Source organism: Synchiropus splendidus, chromosome 2, assembly GCF_027744825.2.
Source record: "Synchiropus splendidus isolate RoL2022-P1 chromosome 2, RoL_Sspl_1.0, whole genome shotgun sequence".
Lineage (NCBI taxonomy): Eukaryota > Metazoa > Chordata > Actinopteri > Syngnathiformes > Callionymidae > Synchiropus > Synchiropus splendidus.
Window position 1 is genome coordinate 16362681 of NC_071335.1, and position 20099 is coordinate 16382779.

A 20099-nucleotide genomic window follows, 5' to 3' on the forward strand; every position below is an offset into this window, starting at 1 on the left:
TCTGCTAGTTTCGCCACAAGGTCCGCTTCGAGGGAATGGAGCTGCCGCCCTCCCGCTCCTCCTCCACCAGCGACTGCAAGTCTCTGTGCCTGCCGCCTCTGGACCGGCCGGACTCCCCTCAGACTCCAGACAGTGTGGACGGCGGCTCGGAGGCCTCCTGGTGTCCGGCCTCCTCCAGCCCCTGCAGCCTGACCGAGGCGCCCGGGTTCGGCCCAGGGCTGGGCCTGGGCCTGGGCCTGGGGCCGGGCCCCGGCGTGCTGGTGGGAGGGGCCAGCTGGAGAGAGCAGGCCGAAACCGAGGCGTCCTTGCGGAGGCTCCTCCCCACGCTGGACGCCCTGCTGCAGCAACTGGACCGAGTCACCATGGCGACGGAGGACGTGTATCACATGGAGTGCAGACTGGAGCGCAGTGAGAGGAAGAGGAGGAGGAGGAGGAGGGAGGGCTCTGGGTGTCAGGAGAGGAAGGGAGCCAGAGAGAAGCAGAAGGGGAACAAGAAGGGGAAGAAAACTGATAAAAAGAGCTCCTCTTCCTTCTTAAAGGCCAAGCCGACCTCCACACCTGCTCCTCACGCCTCCTCCTCCTCCTCCGCTGGAGAAACACCTGCCCCCGCCCCCTCCTCTCCCTCCACCCGTGCTCAGGCCTGGGACCCTCTGACAGAGAGAGAGACCCTCCCCTCCTCAAGTCTCTTCAACCACCCAGCCCACACCACCACCACCCCCCCCACACTCAAGCGGAAACGGAAGCCCCCTCCCCTCAAAAACAAGGTGCACCCCACTTAGAGTGACGCTGGGGCTGAAGCTGCAGAAGAGTGTCGGGTTAAGGACGAGGGCAGGACCAGGGCAGCGGGTCTGCCGTCTGGCTCCGCCCTCTAAACCCGGGACTGAAGCACAGGAAGTGTCTGGCGGTGCGGGTCACCCGTGCAGTGGACGCACCTCTCGTGACCCTGGTGGACACGTGAGGCCACCGACAGGAGCACAGCGAGGTGCTCGCCTCAGGAACCCTGGCACGGCTTCACATGTGGACCTGGTTCAGGCATCGCTGCTGCTTGGAGCCCACTGATGTGGGGTCAGACCAAAGCCACCAGGGGTGACCTGAAGAGAGGAGTCCTCGACTGCACTGCAACATAGGTTTAGAGTGACTTGTTTTAACTCACTTCAGGAGGCGCAGTCCTGTTTCACCCCTAGTTGGCTCGTGGTCTGGATCCCACACACATCCACTATATGGAAACAGGAAGTCCAAGTGGCAGGAAGTGATGCGAACCGTTCAAGTAGTTGTTGCCATGTTGTTATCAAAAAGCACTTTTGATGTCCTTAAACTAATAAGCTTCTCTCAGACCGTCAGTGAATATAAGCCAAAGCTTTAGCGTCACCACGACGTCTCGGTTTGTACTTTGCACTTTATTTTTTTGCCTCTAAAGGTTCAGCTAAAGTTAGCGTGTTATATTTAGCGCTCCTCGCCTTGATGGCTGCCATCCGTGTCCGGGGGAAGATCTCAGGAACTGGCCATAGAAAATGAAAAGCAAAAAGGTGCTTTTTTGTGGGGGGAGGGGGGATTTAGGGAAGTTGGGGTGAAGCCAAGTCAGTCAGTGAAAATTTTCAGCTCAGACTCAAGCCGTCTGGCTGAGACTCGGAGCAGATCACAGACTCATTTCTAGGCTTTAACTCAAATTCAGAACAGCTCTGAGAAAATGGCGGTTTTCATGATGGTCATTTAGAGTTTACAGGTTATAAAGCAGGAAGTTGTTTCCCTCACCCCGAGACAGTGTCACCTTCCGCCCAAAGAATGAGTGAGCGATAGAGTTCAATACGGCAGAATGAAATAGCTGAAAGCCGAATCTTCCCTCTCACACAGGGGAGTGACAGTCACAGTCCGGTGTCCATTTGTGTATATGTTGGTGCTTATCGGTGTAAATATTTGTGCTTGTTATGGTATTTTTGCTTCGGTACTGCGGCCCGTCACGTTCAAGTCCTACAGCCAAAGTTCATGTAACCGTCTGTAAGCACCAGAGAAGCTGAGTATTTAACGTCTGTTCCTGTAGTTTTGTTGTGTTAGGTGCAAATGAAGTTTGTTTTTTTAATAATGGTTTTTATGCTCTTGCACTTGACAATGTTAAATAAAGCGTTTAACAGCTGCGGTGAGTCAGTTTTCATCATGAAAAGCCACCAGGAATTGTCTTAAACAACTTTAATCTTCAGTATTTTTGGATCCGCAGAGCAGGAGTGACACCGTTTCATCATTGCCAGACACAAGTGTCACACTGTCAGACAAAGTCAGTGAAGTCATCCACCGCAGACACCAGCCTCTTCCTCTGACCGGCAGTTTCGGGCGGTGCAGTGGGTTTGCTCTGCTGCGGATGCGCTTGGGTCAGAGAGATGCCTGGAGTGGAGCGAGACTGGATGTCCTCGTGAGCCTGCGGGAGGATGAGGTTAGACCAGTGAGGCACTGCGACCGGTGGCGGAGGAAAGCGCCACTCTTACCCTGGTTCGGATTCGCTTTATGTGTCGTAGCCTGGCCAACCACTTGGAGGCGTAAGCGTCGGATGGGTTGGCCCGGTACTGGTGCACCAGAGAGGCCATCTGCAACAAGGCTGTGTCAGACTGTGTGGAGCAGGTGAGGGGGGGGGGAGAAGAGTGAGGGGGAACGTACGTTTGCGTGAAGCGCCATCTGTCTGACCAAGAGGGGAAGGTTCTGATCCGAAACAATCTTAGCAACCGACGTGTCGACCAACCCTTCCAAGTCTGCGCCAGAGAGAGAAAGATGTTATGTATCAACTCCTCCATTCAGCTTCAGTCAAGGATGAGAATGTGACGAGTCTAGCTCTACGTTCTCAACCAGCAGGAGCTTGGTGAGATTGATGGTCCAGTCGGAGGAGACTGGAGGCTGAAGACGTAGTAGTGGGTCTCCCCTCTCACCTTTGCGACACTGCAGGGTGACCAGGTTACATTCAAAGTCCAGAGGCTTGATGATGACCTCCACGAAGTTGAACTGACCCTGCGAGGACACACACACACTTCACACTTCAGTTCCCAGGACATGGATGGCAGAAACTGGAGGACCCGCTCAGGAGCCAACCCTCTGACCTTGATGGTGCCCAGCTTGTAGTCCTCTCCGGAATCGTTGTACACCACCACCACAAAGTCGTTGCCGATGTGGCGCTTCTTATTGCAGCAGCCCTTGTCGCTCTCCCGGTTCGGCATCAAGGTGGCGATGTGGAAGATGGCTGTGGGCGCACGGCGGGGTTAGCGGCGGCCGAGCATGTGACCAGCGCCCAGCAGCACTCACCCTGCATGATGTCGTCGTGCCAGCAGTAGGTGAACTCTCCGTCGTCTCCGTACTGGTCCAGGCCGCCCAGGAAGATCTGGTCCGGGTCGCAGTCCTTCAGGTGGATCAACTTGCCCAGGCCCGTCAGTAGGGCGGCGTAGCGGTTGGAGCCGTACTCGTTGGACAAGATGGCCACCTCGTTGCTGACCTGCGGAGCAGGCGCGCCACACGAGTTACCATGGACTTGTTTCAGGATGACGGCTCCTTGTTTCTCACCTGGCCGGCGCCCACGAACACCACACCGATCTTATGGGTGTCATACGGAGGCATCTGGTCCAGCACCTTCACGGCTCGCTCGATCACCTGAGAGAGAGAACAGACCACGCCCACCTTCCTTAGTACCGACCACAACACAGCAGAGTCAGCCACGGTCATGTGATCTTGAGGGAGGTGATGGAAAACATAACTGACAAGTGTTTTTCTGTTGATAGTAGGACAAGGTATCTGGCGTTTCAGAGCCAAGAGTCTCTGAGGGAGAGCGGGCAGCAGGTCGCAGTAGAGGTGTCACCTGCATTTAACAGCTCATCGCTACAAATAATATTTTTAATACAATATGCAGATAGAAGAAATTCAGGGAAAAGATAGCATTAAAAATAAATAAATAAATGAAAAAAAAAATCACAATGAGGGTGAAACTTGTTTTCATTGGATGGTGACCAACTCGAGGCTCTGGGGGCCAAATGCGGTCCAATCTGTCACTTAATGTGGTCAATAAAACAAAACAAAGAAAAAACTGTCACAATCTCAGTGGCATTGTTGCATGTCGCATGTGACACCTACACCTCACAGTCCTGCAGGTGTCTGAGCCTCGGGGACAAAAGGAAGATGGACATTGATGTCTGTGGTTTCTTCCCATGTGACGCAGATAAACACAGACTCTAGTCCTCACAGTACGACCAGGATGTCATTGAGAACCTGGAACCATGAGCTGTAATGCCCGACCAACGTCACAGTCGATAACAGTCGATAACTGTCACCATGCGGGAAACTGACCTGGGTTTTGGGTAGCAACAGAGGCTTGTTGGCTTCATTCCCGAAGAAGGGAGAGTGGTAGAGTTGGAGGAAAACGAAGCTGAAGGAAGAGATGAAAGCAGATTATCCTCAGAGGTCACAGTATGTGAAGACCTTCATGATGTCAGCGAGCAGGAGAACATCTACTCCAACTATTTTAAAGTGTGATTCTGCCATGGAACATCAGGATGGACAGAGGTGTAATCCATCCAGTTCACCTCATCATCTCACCTGGGATTGAGTCCCGAGATCTTCTCCGAGGAGCCGGGCCCGGCCCGGTTCTGGTACAAGTCTCTCTCCTTCCTCGTCTCTCTCCTCGAGGACGGTGCCGACACTGAGATGGTGTGACCACGAGGTCGATGTCCTCCACTTGGGGAGATGGGCCCAGCTTGAACGGCAGACGGCAGAATATCCAGCCTCATCCGTGCCCCTACATTCTGAGCTGCAGTTGGACCTTCTCCTCCTTGACTGTGCGCGTCGGAACTTTGAGCCTCAGCTGCTAAAGTGTCCTCCAGCTTGTCCTTCTCTGGAAGCAGTTGAGGCCTTCCTTCTGACGCGCCTTTGCTCTGTGTGGCGTCTCCAAATGTGTCCGCGTGAACAGCTCTAGAAAAGGCTTCTGAGAAGGTCTGCAGCTCAGGAGAGGAGCTGGACTTGTTCAGGCCATGGCTTTGGGATTGGTTGTGAACCTGGAAGGAGAGCTCAGACGCCTGGCTGCCCGGGGAAGAGACCCCCAGGGAGGGCTGGTCTATGGGAATGGCCCCTTCACTCACTTCCTCCAGGGTGGACTTCTCATCGTCCTGACTGGACATGGAGGAGGACTGGCAAAGACAGGAGCTGAGGTTAGAAGTGAACCAGAGGTTCTTCATCATAGACGCCACAGAGCAGCCGCAGTGGCCGGGTGAAAGCTGGGGATACTTTAGTGCAGGTCTTTGTTCCGACCAATAAAACCACTGAGGTGACACAAGCAACACCAGACTGACACCAGTTTGGTGAGATGGTGGCGATTGGCTGGAACAAAAACCTGTAACTGGATGGCTTTAGATATGACCGGGTGAAAAACAAAGATGGTGAGGCTTTGAAAGGAGACCCTCAGACTCACCCGGCTGAGCGTCCCCGTCTTCTGAAACTTGTCGGCGGACATGAAGATGGGGTCGGATGGCATGGGTTCGAACTCCTTACTGACTCTCCAGTCAGACTTGGCGTGAGTCCTGCCGCCCACTGAGCCTTCCTCCAGGACCACAGCAGAGTCTGCGGCACAAGTCACAGGTCAGTCCCACCCAGTCGAGCAGCTACGACCTCACCAGAGGAGAATGTTAGTGGCAGTCAGTCACTCTGTCATCCCAAACTTTACACGACAAATAACATTATGACCACCTGCCAGCATCTGCAGTATCCAGTATATGAAGTCAGATCCCAAACCACACGGATCAGATTCAAACGCACATTCATGCACTCGAGTCACTCCACCAGCCGTCGGCGTCACTTCGTCCACAAACACTGATCGGAAACCGAAGTTGTAACTAGTCATCTGGTTTTGTTGCTCCTCATGCATCCGTTAGGTCGGAGTGTCAGTGATCTCCAGCCAGTGAAACCCAGACCTGTCTGCACGGCAGCGACATTGGATATGGTCGCATGGCAACATCAGCACAGAGTGGCAGAGATGCCATGGAGGTGAGGGGGCGCGACCCTTCCTCATCTAAAAAGGATGTAGTGGACAGGGAGATGACAGACGACGGATAGAAGCGGACAGAGCAGTGGACGTGAGTTACAGCCTTGGAGAATGACTACATGGACCTGACCACTCAACTTTTTAACCTTCTTTTTTTTCTCACTTATGGGTTCAGCTTCCAGAGGCCTTTAAGATCAAAGTAGCCAAAAATAAAATCAGCACTTCATTGATGGCACTTTTCTTTTTTTAGAGAGAAACTCACTCCCTCTCCTGACCTCAAGGGGGCGCAAATAAATGAGTTATAAAGCAGGTAGCAGTGGCGGTATTTGATGGAAAAGGTCGGGGTTTCACTGTGTGAGCGTGAGTGGACCAGAACAACAGTTAGAACAGACACAGACTGGGAAAGCAAAACGGAAACTCAAACTTATTGAGACGCAGTGTTTCACAGACACATCTATGGAGTAGATTCTCTGCTGCTCTGAATACAATCCATCACCATGTACTGAGCTCTGGGGCTCCGACTTGATTTAAAGTTCAGTTAAAGTGATTTGTCAAGGGATTATTATCAAGGCAACATTGCATTTGAGGCATTAGCCAACTTCAATCATCATTTCGGCAATGAGAGAGTGAGAAACTAAAACTCAAGTTTGGAAGTGAGTCAGAAGACACTCGGGTGAGAGCTGGGTATTAGGGCACACGTGGACGGTACCTGCCCAAGAAATGCTCCTGTGCAACCTGCCAGGTGCTGGTGGACCTACAGAGCAAAGAGAGCCGTCCACTACAGACGGGAGCACAGAGACAGGACGGTGGCACAAATAAGACACACGGATAAACAGAAGAACAACTTCATCTGCTCGAAAAAGAAGGGGAAAATGGTTGAAGAAAAAACACGATTTACCAGTGTTAAAGGCTGGAGAAGGGGGGGAGAATAAAACGCTCCCTGCTGCACATTCATAAACACGTGACCCCAAGCAAAACAAACATTGGCTCTGCGTGTGAATCCAGTACTTTCAATGATATTGTTTAGTATTTATTCAACAATCCAAACAACTTCATTACTAGTTAACTTTATCTATCGCCCATTTTCTTAAGCATTTGGTTCAATCAATCAAATACTTGATACCAGACAGCTGTAATGTGAATGTGCGAAGTAGTAAATACATCAGGCTTTAAATTTGCCACTGGGCTGGGAAAAATGCAGCAATGGGCCCCTCATATTCCAACTGTTACTTGGCTCCTCTCCCCATAAAAAAACACAAACAGCAAAGAGAGAAGGAGCTCCTGAGTCTGTCTTTGCACTAGTCCTCCTCAACAACAGCTGCCTCATAACAGCGACTCGGTTCCCTTGATCCAGCAGAGGTGGCGGGAAACGCGATGTTTACAAAGCTCTTGCTCACATTGAAGATCCCATTTCACCCACTACATGTGACTCTGACATCACTGTGGATGTATCTATGAAAGTAGCATCCTGGCAACATGCACATCTATAAAAAGCCTTCAAGTCACGACCAGCAAAAGATGCAGCATGTAGTCTGTTACCTGTGTTTGAGCGCTGGATCACATGTGGCTCTGCTCCTTTATGGCTCTGCATTTCAGTTTCACTCGGGGGAACCGCGGTGCTGGCTGGAGCGCTGGCGGCGTGGGGCGCCCGTTCCTTCACTCCTTCCATGGCCATGAGGACGGTGGAGAGCTCCTGCAGGGGGACGTTACCCAGCTCCGAGGAGAAGGGGCTCGGAGGGTTCTCCAGACACATGAGCCAGCTGGTGTTTCCTGTTCAACACAGCCACAGTTGTCTCTCCAAACAACACAAGCAAACCCCCTCTCTATCACACACAGCAACACTCTTAACAAGAGTCTTCAGTCGAAAAAAAAGGTACATTTCCTGACAGGAACGAAACAACCGCTGCCTAGAATGACTTACAGCCTGATCCATGATGTTGACAGAGTGGTCAGGTGACAACACATCTATATCAAAAGCAACTAGCGGGGAAGAAAAGGAAGGGGTGCATAGGTTCCACACAGTCTGCGTACCAGAGGGTCTCCGGATGAAGATCTCTGCCCAACCCTGTGTTAGCATGGGGACAACGTCTGCCAGGCTGGGGTTGTCTTTGAAGGGCGGAGGAGCTGAGGAGGTGGCGGACGTCGATGAGGAGGGACTGAGACCCTCCAGGTTAGTGCCAGAGGGGGAGAGCTGAGCCGCCAGCTCGCCCTCAGAAGGGGACACCAGAGGACTCAGGCTCTGAGCAGGGCCAGCGCGCAGCGCATGCCCTCCTACAGGGGGAGATGGGAAAATAATGTTTTTTATATTACTCAGCTGTACAGCTATCAATGGGCTGCAAAAAAGAACAGCCTTTTAATGCATGTCCATATTGGCCTTCTATGCACACTGACACTTTGACATACTGACAACCCCACAAACCCACAGGATCAGGGGAAAATACACCGCCCACATTTGAGACAGAAAACTGGCTTCTAGCACTAGCTAATGCTAAGCTTTGGAATCCTGTGTCACAACTTCAGAACACTCTGGTATTCAGATGGCGTCACCTGATATAGAGCGGACCCGTATACGCGACGCTCTGCTCTGTTTCTGACTGGATTGTGACTCCAGTTTGGCCGGAGCTTCTTTGGTGATTCTGGTGTGCAGCGACGGATCAGACCTGCAGAATGAGTCCCAACAATTAGTGACAAAACAACGAAGACAAATCCACTGCATTGTATTCCATAGATGACCTAGTCATCTCCCCTCCTCCTGCCAGCCGGTCAGACATGTCCAGACCCAGCAGCGCTTGCGTTCGAGTCCCTCCGCTGGTTGTTATGGTCACAAGCTTGTTGCCAACCAGCCAAGTCATACTGCGGCCCCCGGCCAACAGGAACTCAGCAATAGGAGACCTTGGAGGGCAGTTCAGAAGAGACCAAGGTTGAATTTCACACATGCTGATCATGTCAAACACACAGCATCTCAGTCACACTGACCGTTTGGGTAAAGCAGAGAAGTTGGAAAACACATATCGCGCCATCATGTCCAGGCAGGTCTCGGTCAGCTCCAGGTGGACGGTCTTGAGCCCCTCATCGGCCTGATTTACTGCGCTTTCATCAGCTGAGCCCAGACTGCAGGTGGTTGTCGAGGTGTGCATCCTGTCAGGAGCAAACACACAGATTGAAAAAGAGAGGACAGATGTGGAGTGATACAAAGTGACTGTGCACTTGGACATGCAGGCACTGATACACAAATACATATCTGGCCCTCATGCAATACAGGGACCAAAAAAAAAAGGCAAGCAAATACATGTGACCTCCCTTAATCCCAATGTGGCACACCTGTTTAAAACATGCCTCATTCACAAGCCCAAAACAGCAAGAGCGATCATTCATATATCACCTTGTTGGTTTGCGTCTGAGTGAATGCCATCACTTATCTCATAACAGCTGCATAAAAAGCAACATGAGTGCACATATCACAGGGGTCCAATGTGTGTCCATCGCAATACAATTTCACGAAAGCAATGGGAACATTTAAGCAACTCGTTTCTATCTCATTTACTACAATAACATATGACAAAGTAGAGATTTTAGAGTTTTATAACATGAGGTGGCAGTAATTTCTTTTATACTCTAGAGGAATACTGCTTTAAAGGAACAGTTGAAAGCTAATATGATTAGCATCTTTTGCTAATTTAAGATTAACACTGCATGAGTATCTAAATTGAAAAAGAAAAATAAGACAAAGAAAAGAAGACAAGTACATTTTGAATATTAGGCACATTATATTAACAATATGGTCTTTTTTCAGTGTTGTGTGTCCATGTTAACTAAACAGACCATGTTAAATATTCCAGGTCCATTTTAAAACATACATACGTGTATATTATTAGTTGTTGTTGCACAGCAAATAGGAAGCTAACATCTCATTGAGTTATCGACAATGGCAGGAGAGATTTTTGGGGTTATGCACACTCAGTCCAAGCAACCAAAAGCATCAACATGGACAGTGATGCGTCTTCAAACCGCATGCAAAGACAGCTCATAACACAAAGGCAGGCTTGCAGAAAAAATAAAAGTGGTCGATAAACACAAACCTTCCTCTAGCATGCACCACCCGCTCCAGGTGTCTTTGACACCGACCACCCGAAATCTCACACTTGACGGTAAGTATGAATGACCCACCACCCAATTTTTCCCCCCCGGAGGAAGCAGCAAAAGGAAGTGTTCAGATAGTTTTGTTTGGCTTTGTTACCCTGGAGGCTCTTTCTAACCTGCGGACTGCGTGTTCGGAGACACTGATGCTGCGGGAGCGGAAAGCATCCATGGCTGACAGGTCCCTCAGCTCTTTAACTGGAGAGCTGCTGCTATTGGCTACCACCGCTGTCGCCTTGGCCATTTTCGCAGCTCGCAGACTGGGATGCGTACCAAGGCAAGGTGCCACCCGAGTCGTGGTGACAGAGGTAGGTGGGGAGGAGCGGGGGGTCGTCATGAAGGTGTTTTGGGGTGGAGGGGGTGTAAGGATGGAGCAGGAAACAGCAGGAGTCGCCGTCGGAACACCAGAGTAACATAAGCGGGTAGCATCACATGGGAGGGGGGGCACAGTGGATGGGACCACAAGAGATCACAGAGGAGGAGGAGGGGGGCCAGCAGCAACATATGGAGGATCCACGGTGACACCCCCAAAACCACAACATAGCAGCCAATCGCAGGAGGCGGTGGCGGGGTCAAACGAAGGATCGAAAGGAAAACAAAACAAGGTGAAAATTAACAGCAGTAAACACAATCAGGTCAAGGAGAGCAAATCAAAACAGTAACTGAAAAGAAAAACACACGCGCAACAGCAGGGGGCACAAGAGCTGCTGCCAAGTAAAAAATTATACAGCAACAAAATATACATCACTTCATGAAGCAGGGACATAGTGAAGGGTCCAGGAATCATTCTAAAACCTTCTGGTTTCAGCTAGAATCATTTTAAATGAACTGTCAACAAAGTGTTCAGTAATACTGTTACCCCGACGAGGGATCAGTAACAGATGCCTTACATAGAAAACATTTACTTGGACTATGTTGTACATTGCAAAAAGCAGATCCAGTTATATATAACTTTGCAAAGCTCAAGTCATTGCTGCACTCGCTCAACTCACTTGCACTTTGTACAAAGCACCGTACACATAAGTCAATGTTAACTAACCAGCTGGATATTGCACCTGAGTCTGTGCGAAATGTTGAAAAATATACATTGACTGAATGATACATGGACCTTCAAGCAGAGGTTCACAGAAAAGTCGAACAGTAGAAGGACTGCACAGTCATTACGGTGCTGATCAAATGACCAAAAACACCAGGCTTCAATCAGAGGGGCGGAGCACGGCCAGCCACAACTTAAAAACACTATCACGCTAATAAAAACCTGTTGTTAAAATGACAATAAACTTCACCGGGCACTTCGAAACACAGGTAGGGTACAAGCAGCACAGTCATAGTCGAGTGGAAAGCAGGAGAACAAGAGACATGAAGGACCTGAGGGGTCGGCTAGTGAGGGGTTTCTGCTCTGGTCTTGTGTGTTAAGAGCGAGGGGAACATGAGAGCAGTCGGAGATTCAACATACTCAAAAACGATCAAGCTATTCTTATGCAGTAACAGGTAATTCTTTTACTACTTTTGGGTACCTGCCTCATCAGCAGTCAAATGACCTCAGAGGAAGTTCTGAACTCCTGGAAAGAACTTGGTTCAGTTGACATTTAAAATTAGTGAATTGACACTGATGTTTATGATGAGAAACGGTCTTTATCGGTCCTTTTCATGAACAAAGGACACCGCAGTTTCCACCAAGAGTTGAAGGAGGAGTGAAACACTGTTTTCTATCTGTACATAGATAGAAAAGAGATGGTCTCATTTTGAAAGGCAATAAGGTAGGTTTATCACGTGCTCCACTTCCCACCCTGCTCATTTGTGTCTACATGTTTGCTCTAAAATAGAAGCCTTGCCAATTCACTGTCAAGTAAAATGGGTTTAATAGAAAACTATTAAACCCATTTTACTCCAGAACAGAGCATGGTTTCCTCTTGCTTCTTAACTGAAACATTTAGCGTTTCCAAATATTCTTCCACTATCATAAGGTGGAAAGATCTGGATCCAAAGGCTGGAGAGTAAATTCCTATTCACAGCAGCTGAGTCTAACAGCCTTTTAGACCTGGTTTGACAACCACATGAAAAGCCCGTTGAACACATACATCTCAGTTACAATGCCCTAATGATCACCATGGCAACACCATCCTGACAAACATCATGGTGGTGGAAACCACAACATTGCTGGCACTGGTAATGATTGGTTTACCTCTTGGGTCTTTCGTTGAGGCTGGTACTTCGAGCACGAAAGGAACTTTGCTCGTGACTATCATCGAATGGCAGAAGGGCGTTGGAACGCAAGCCCTGTTGAAGACAGAAAACCCATTGTGATCGTTTTCCCTGGCACACACATATCATTGTGACACATAGATATCTAAAAAGCACCACACTTTAGTTGTCATATGAGCACACACCTTGGTTATGTACTGAACAAAGTCTTTACGGAAGGGAAGCCTGCAGCGTATGAACCACATGGCAATGACATGATGAGCCAGGGACACGATGTACTGGTTGAACCTGGCAACAGGAGCAGGTGAGTTAGGGTTTGGCGTTTTGACATCTCCATAGAGAGTACTTACTTGGACGGGTTGGTGTAGGGGAGCGAGATGGCAAACACGCTGATATACTGCTCGGCTACAAAATTGGCGTACAGATGGGGGAGGCGTACCAAAGCTGGGAAGTCGGAAATGGGACATCAGTTCACTAGAAGCTGTCGGGGCATATTTTCACTCACTTGATAGGAACTCGAGCATTGGTGACGCCATGGTAACAGTGGCCGAGATGTGAGTCAGCTTGACGATGAGCGCGGGCAGGAGCTTAATCATGATCTCCGGCATTTCCACGGTGCACATTGTGAGAGCCACCACACACTGTTTGGCACAGCGATAGATGAGACCAGTTTCCAGGCACTGAACCAACTCTCTCTGAAGAGAAGGGAAATAAATGCGACGACCTTCTGTCAGTGCATTTCTCAGAGAAGCATCAGCACAGCTGGATAGCGAGTGGCAGGTACCTGTCTTGCTTGATCCAAGTAACTGTGGTAGGAAGTGATCGCGGTGAGGACTGGGAGGACTGCTAACTGAACATCTGTGCGGGAAAAGCCATCCGGGATCTTCTTCAGGCGTTCTGAGATCAACCTATCAGTCACCTGAAAATAAAATGAAATAAAATAAATGAAACAAGACATGAGCTTGTGTATTTTACTAAACAGAAATGATATTTTCCGGAGTAAATCACCATGAAGCAGAGCGTAGAACAAAGCTGATCTAAGCTGCAGGGCGAGGTGAGCAGCAAAACCTTGTACTGCAGAGTGAGAGGCAGCTTTTCAAGAACCAGCTTCAACACCTTCCAATCCGTTTCCTGCAAAAGCAACGACAGTCGACTCAACACAGAACATTTACACACCTTCACTTGTATCACGTTCTTTTTCTGATTGCAGAAATTTCAGTAAAATTTAGTAAAGTGGAGCTCGTTCAAGTATCAAGTGCATCTGTACCATCTTCAGACACTGCAGGAGGACGTTGAAAGCAAGAGAGTAGGGCAGATGGGCTGTTCTAATCTGGACTGTGGCTGTGGGAGCAGCAGCTGATGGAGCAGGACCACCAGCAGGGGGCGATGTCAAACCAGCAGCTATTTTCTCACTGGGTCTTTTCTCCGCTTCCCTGAAATTAAAGGCAAAACCATTCACTTCATTGACTGACTAAGGAATGCAATTGTATCAGGGAATCCATTGCAAGGAGTAAAAAAGACCAGACTACCAGTGTAAACAACCTGTGCAAATTGAACACAGGAACATCCGGAAAAGTGTGAGAAACACAAGGAAAAATGTGTCAAAAAGCCACACAAGTTCTCCTCACCCAGTGTCACAATAACAGTAAGGGCTGAACCTCATAGCGTCGTCTTTGTTAACAATACCGACACGGTGGAGGGAGTCTGCCCGCATCATCAGGAAGAAGTCGAAGACCTGAGACGTGAACAGTCGCAACAGAAGCAAATCAAAACCAAGACACGTTTTTTTTTTTTTTACATCACATTTGGACAAACCAATCGATGAATTACCTGCAGTCTGATTCTGGAAGCAATGGCAGAGCTGTACTTGTTTTTGTAGTGGAGCTGCAGATGACTGATAAGCATCTCGTAAACACGACTGGCGTGTGCAGCTGGCAGACTGTACATCTTGCTCTGTTATGGGAAACACAGCGGGATACATGTTACTTGTTAATGATTTATTATTTACAGTTTCATTATTATCACTATGCCAAGAGCGTGTGTTAGTTTTTGTACATCTATCTTTGTGAGAATCAGTTTTTAACTAACAGAGCGACAACAACATTTTTGCAAAGGGAGGATGGGTTTTGAGGGTTACACCTTCAAAATAACTAGGTTATTGTATTTGGCTTTGTGTTTGGTTAAGATTAAAGGTTAAGTTTTTTTATTTTAGATTAAGGTAGGTTAAGGTTAGGGTGAGAGGCTAGGGAAGGCATTATATCTGGGATGGTCTTCACTAAGATGAAAAGATGAGTGTGTGTGTCCTTGTATAGCTAAACTTGTAGGGACCAAACATTGGAAACACACCTCTTTGTGGGGACCTTCTGCTATTTGTGGGGGCCTTTGCCGGTCGCCACATGTTTAAGCCTCCATTTGAGGATTAAAACTGGGTCTTTAAAACTGAATTGAGGTTTGGTCAGAGTCCTGGTTAAAGTTAGCCATTTGTTTTGGATGGTTAGGTTTAGGGTGAGAGGCTGGGGAAAACATAAACACTACATGCAAGCGTATGTGTGTGGTGACATGCACACATGCCGCACTAGAACTACTGAATGACATCATGTGCGCTATAATAATAATATTATTTCAAGACCTGGAGGATCTCCAGGAGGCCCAGTACAGCAGTTCTGACATCATCCATGGGAGACTCTGCAGAGGACTCCCACTCCCCCATCTCCAAATTAGCTAAGCACATTGATCGACTGGCCACCTGAGGAGAGAGCAACAAGTGAAATCACTGAAGCTTCCCGTGACAGTCACCACTGCCCCTTGAGTCGATGTGCTCATACTCTCTCAATGATATCCAGCAGGCTGGTAAAATGGTGGGTGGTGCAGCCTTCAGCAAGGTCAACCAGCAGCTGCGTGGCCTGCTTCCTCACAGCCAGGTCTTTGTCCTCAGCGATCGCACTGAGCTGCGGGATCACCACCATTTCTATCAGCTCGTCCTGAAAGACATTGAGCAGAGGCTCATTCATTTCCACTTCAGTGTGGCTGAAAAGAAAAGAACAAGTCCCGTACCTCATACAGCTGTCGGTTGGTGCTCAGCACGAAGGACAAGATATGAAGCACTTTGATCCGGATCACACTTCGGGTCTCGTTCCTGAAGGAGAATATTTATCTATCAAAGATTAAACAACTCAGAGCCACTAGGAATCTCACCTAAAGAACTTATCCATGAGTCGGTGAAGACTCTGAATCCAACCGTCCTTGGCAGGTTGAATGGACTGAGCTCTATATGAGATGAGGGTCAAAACTGATGCATCCTGCCACATTAAAACACAGCACAGATAAGCAACCACACACAAGGCATGATGTGCAAAAAGACAGAAAAGGAACTGACAGGTCTTTTATCAGCACATTTCTCCACCAGAGCAAAGAACTTCTCTGTAGACCCATGGTAGCCGTTCTGCTCATACAGCTCTTCTACTGTGGTCAGCAGCTCATAAACTATCTTCTTCAACTCTGCACCGCCGATCGTCTGTGGAAACACACTGCCATCAAGCAAACAAATACCTCTGTAGCATGGCAGTTGACTGGGTTTTTACATGAATCTGCTGCAGAAGTTGCTCAATGATTCGCAGGAGAATGTCCCAGGTGACCACCTGCAGTTCCTTCCCATACTTCTTGATCAGTCTTGTGATAGACAAGACAATTTCATAGGAGACCACTTCATTGGCACATGACATAGCCTGTAGGTGGAAAACAAAGTACTTTCAAGAGTGTAATTTCAAGGTGTGAAATGTGATCTTCAGACAAGCATGAACGCACATTTGTCAAACTTCTTTTGGATATCTAAAAACAAGAAACTCAAAAGTGGTTTACTTTGTAGAATGACGGAAGAACAAGCGTAGGTGTGTTCTTCAGTGCTGGAAGCCGGTGAGCTCCCCACAACGCCATCCCCACAAAGAACACAGCACCTCTCAGTAACGGTGCATCCTCCATGTACATACTGGGAAAAAAAGAAGGGAAAACACTCAAGCACTGACACCTTCAGGATTACACTATACTGTATAGGATACTACCTTTCCTCCATTATGCGGCACATAGTGTAGATGGCACTGTGGCCAAGGTGAGTGCCGAGTACCTTTCTCATCAACTGGGAAAAGCAGAATCACAGGAAGATGTGGCGCTTCAGTCAGGCAAAACTATTTTAAAAGAAAGGCTGTGAGTGGCAGCTTGCTTACCTTCCAGCATGATTCGCAAAACTCTTTCACATTCACCGTGCGACACAGCGTGATGATGAAAACAGTCAGAGAGTCAGAGGGCAGGCAGTTATAGCAGACCACCGCATCTAACACTTGTAGTGCAACCTAAAAAAATGAAGACAGTGAAGAATTTGCAACCTTAGCTTTTCTCTCCATAACGCTGTGAAGGTCTCAAATTAAAAGGCCTTTGACAGTTGACTTTCCCTTTCAGTTTTGACACAAAAAAAACAACAAAATCTAATGTCTGAGCACAAGCTGACCAGGCAGGAATGTAAACCTCACCTTGCTTTTAAAATCATTATTCAAGACCATTTTAAAAAGGAGGGTATATCACATGGTTGTTATAAAGGTCACAGTGGGGAAGAGCATTTTATTCTACACTTTAAAAACAATATTTGATTAAATGAAATTAGCTCTGACGTTCGCACGCACAAAGAATTGCAGAAATGACCTGATATCAGACAGTAATGAAGCAGAAAATAAAGGCAGGTGGCAGGAATGCACTCATCCTGCGGCACAGTCTGTGTTGAAGGAGTACAATTTATTTATTAAAGCAGAGATACCTTTAGTTTAAAAAAATAAACCTTCGAGTAATGAGCATGAACATGATTCTATCAGTTCAGAATTATTTTCAAGTGTATCACAAACATAGAGTCACTTACTTCAATGTCAACTGATGATGTGGTTCTATTGCACAGAATACAAATTTTGCTGTGGAAGTAAAACGTAAAGACGTTATTAAAAAATACATTCAGTAGAAAGTAGAACTCCTTGTCAATGGAGTGTTGACGCATCACTTACTGGACCAAGATTGAAACGTTCTGGTCGAGGTAGCAGCTGTTGAATTTGACCAAGTTGACAAGGACGTTGAGAAAGTCAGCAGTGAGTCCGATATCCATCCACAGCAGGACAAACCGAGCTGAAACATGATGAACACACAAGCAAAAGCAATTGAGTGACCAAATAAGACGCACAAGAAATGAGCTCAAGTGTTTGTATTGACCTATATCTTCTTCTAGATATGTGATATCTTTTCCATTCTCTGTTAAGGCTTTGAAGACCTCCAGTCGATCGGAGAGGTCCTCATTACATGGCTGGTAATCTCTGATCACCTTAAAAAAATAAGCTCTTAAAGAGCCAAGCCTTTCACCCTAAAAGAGAGAATAGAGTGTGTCAGATTGCTTCGGATATGTAATTGCAAGAGTTAGTCTACTCCACCTGTCCTTGTATGATGGCCCTCAGTAGCTGCAGTACCGCATGCCTGGCTTCGGCTGGGTGTTCAGGTGACAGTATGTCTTCCACCGATTTCCACACAGACTCCACAGCATGCTGTAGCAACCATGAAAACTTGTGTCAAATAAAAGAGCGCAGGGGAAAACACTAAGAAACTTATAGCCAACAAACCTCCTCAAACTTTTTGGTTTTGGCAAGATGACAGACATGGTTCATGGCTCGAACTCGGTTGCTCAGGGCAAAATCTGGTTGGAGTTCCTGGACAAGAAGTGAGTTTTGTTTTACATTCAATTCTAAAAACATAATATGATTATGTGAGGTTCGTTGAATAATTGTCTACCCTGATGATCTCTGCGGTAATGATGCATTCAGAAAATCTGGGGTCAGTTGGCTTGGTGGGTGGTCGAGATGACCCCAGTCCAAGTATTCCCTTCACTTTGTCCTTCAGAGTTTCTTTGCTGGGTGGTTTATTCATGGTTTCCTTCAAGATCGAAACAATAATGATCAGTGTACACATTGACTCCAGCATTCTTGACTCACTCACTCACTATGACTCCTCCAAGTTATATACTGTATTACAGTGTATATATATATATATATATATATATATATATATATATATATATATTTGAGGACAGTGGACTTCCTTGGAGGCACCAAATTTGGATGGAGAAAGTTTGTTGGTCATGTTGTTGGTCATTTCAAGTTCACCAAACATTGATGAAGCTATTCTCTAACATTCTTGATAAAGCCGCTGCAAGTTCAGTTATTTTATCAGCCATTCCGTGTCTTCCTGGTGAATACAATATTATTAGATAGTCATAGTGTGTATTTGGATAACTTCAGACATGAAGACACAACAAGAACAACAACCTAACACAAGTGAAGAAAGAATAAAAGGAAGTTCACCAATTAAAATAAGAAACTTGACTTGTAAAAAATGATGGAGTTGAGAACACAAAACAAAGTAAACAATTTCAACATACTTAGGTGCGTTGCATTGAGGTTTTATACCCAGAATATACTATGTTTAAAATTTATAGGAGAACTAACTCGATTGTGGCAATGCTGTGATATTTGACGTTTTGTTAGTTGTATTTCTACTTCATCCAGCATCTTATGAGTAAAACAAACGCACCGCAGTTTTGGCATAATCACACTGTTGTTCGTTTGTAGTTTTCCTGTTGGTTTGAAGACTTTCAGAGGATGTTTTGACAGCAGAAATGCCGTAGTGAAACCCGACCTTACGAGCGCCATAGCAGAATATACGTTCACGACTGTCATTAGACCAGTAAAAGAGAAGAGGGAAAATTCTACCATAGCATTGCTGAACCGTTAGCTTTCAACCAAGGGTTAGCATTTATGGTTAGTATTCCAAAACAACAACAATCCCAATCCACTCTTCCTGCTAACCTCCACTTACTTCAACAATGAGATGACATTTGCTGATATCTGCGAGGAAGCGCCTTACGTTTGGGTCGAGTTCGGATAGGAGGGTGGCAATGGAACAGTGATACTGTTCTGGTGTGGATCCAGTCCCAGTCCTCTGACAGCTTTTGCACGGCTGGTTCTGCGAACCAGGGTCGGATCCGAAGCAGCGGCCTTCAGGTGATGACGAAACGACGGAGTCTCAACTAAGACAATAATGTCGTTCGCGCTTTTAATAGGATAATATTCCCGTGATATTAACTTTATTTTACAATGACATGGGCTATTAAAACGCATTTAATTACAACCGTGTAATGCTGTTAATAGCTTTTGGAGATACAATGGAAACTGTATTGTCAGTCAGTCTCAAAACATAAGAATTCATAATCAATTCATAAATACCATCACTTCCCAGTCCAAAATACATACTGCTACTACAATGCTTCAAACCTTCGTCTTGATGCCTTATTCAATGCAACAACAACAACAACAACAACAACAATAGTGTTTTATTATTATTATTATTTTCCAAAACATTTAGTGTACTGTATGTGTACTGGCATTTTAGTACTAACTGTTACCAATACAGAGTACTTACACCATTACACATGAAGTTACTTATATACTTACAAATGGTAAATAAAGTAGCTGTTTTAATTTACATTGATTCATTTATTTAATTTATTAACTTACACACATAACAATAATACAGTTCCCCCTATGGTTGAAATCTGTCAAAGTGGTTGTGAAAGGTGTTTATCGAGGAAAACGTGAGACAAACCTATTTTTGTTTCATAGGAAGGAACACTTTGGACGAAGCCAGTCCTGACATGGATGCCGTAGTGACGTGATCG

At 46.9% G+C, this 20099-nt stretch overlaps 2 protein-coding genes across 5 annotated transcripts in view; one reads left to right on the top strand and one right to left on the bottom strand.

Annotated features, from left to right (window-relative positions):
- The window catches only part of LOC128753954 (polycystin-1-like), a 49972-nt gene extending 47770 nt beyond the window's left edge, over positions 1 to 2202 (top strand). The window contains exon 56 of the mRNA XM_053856197.1: positions 9 to 2202. Coding sequence (XP_053712172.1) covers positions 9 to 779 — 771 coding nt within the window. The 3' untranslated portion in view covers positions 780 to 2202. The remainder of the gene's footprint in view (positions 1 to 8) is intronic.
- LOC128753955 (tuberin-like) lies at positions 2155 to 20095 on the bottom strand. Of its 4 annotated transcripts, none has more exons than XM_053856200.1 (41): positions 20027 to 20095; positions 18158 to 18298; positions 17989 to 18075; positions 17803 to 17913; positions 17588 to 17735; positions 17386 to 17503; positions 17247 to 17295; positions 16564 to 16689; positions 16402 to 16475; positions 16202 to 16328; positions 15925 to 16068; positions 15720 to 15857; positions 15539 to 15642; positions 15398 to 15479; positions 15169 to 15324; positions 14973 to 15089; positions 14174 to 14296; positions 13972 to 14078; positions 13611 to 13776; positions 13352 to 13474; positions 13128 to 13262; positions 12849 to 13038; positions 12694 to 12787; positions 12529 to 12631; positions 12324 to 12418; positions 10258 to 10398; positions 8978 to 9139; positions 8735 to 8893; positions 8549 to 8661; positions 8033 to 8272; positions 7541 to 7771; positions 5432 to 5580; positions 4564 to 5150; positions 4315 to 4393; positions 3538 to 3624; positions 3283 to 3469; positions 3081 to 3220; positions 2913 to 2991; positions 2647 to 2738; positions 2478 to 2576; positions 2155 to 2410 (listed from the first exon to the last, which is right to left on the bottom strand). In XM_053856200.1, the coding sequence occupies exons 2-41, from the start codon at positions 18290 to 18292 to the stop codon at positions 2261 to 2263; spliced, it is 5547 nt and encodes a 1848-aa protein (XP_053712175.1). In that variant the 5' UTR covers positions 18293 to 18298; positions 20027 to 20095; the 3' UTR covers positions 2155 to 2260. The 4 variants fall into 4 exon arrangements, with proteins under 4 accessions (XP_053712175.1, XP_053712174.1, XP_053712173.1 ...); XM_053856199.1 differs by lacking the exon at positions 20027 to 20095 and adding an exon at positions 19289 to 19419; XM_053856198.1 differs by lacking the exon at positions 20027 to 20095 and adding an exon at positions 19241 to 19400.
- Between the last annotated feature and the right edge of the window lie 4 nt (positions 20096 to 20099).

Excerpts from the sequence above, each read along its gene's own strand:
- LOC128753955 (XM_053856200.1), bottom strand. The coding sequence starts at position 18,292 with ATGAATAAACCACCCAGCAAAGAAACTCTGAAGGACAAAGTGAAGGGA. Across the intron at positions 15,643-15,719 it reads AATGTGCTGATAAAAGACCT|GATGCATCAGTTTTGACCCT; the intron begins GTCAGTTCCTTT and ends TTAATGTGGCAG. Across the intron at positions 4,394-4,563 it reads ATCTCGGGACTCAATCCCAG|CTTCGTTTTCCTCCAACTCT; the intron begins GTGAGATGATGA and ends CTCTTCCTTCAG.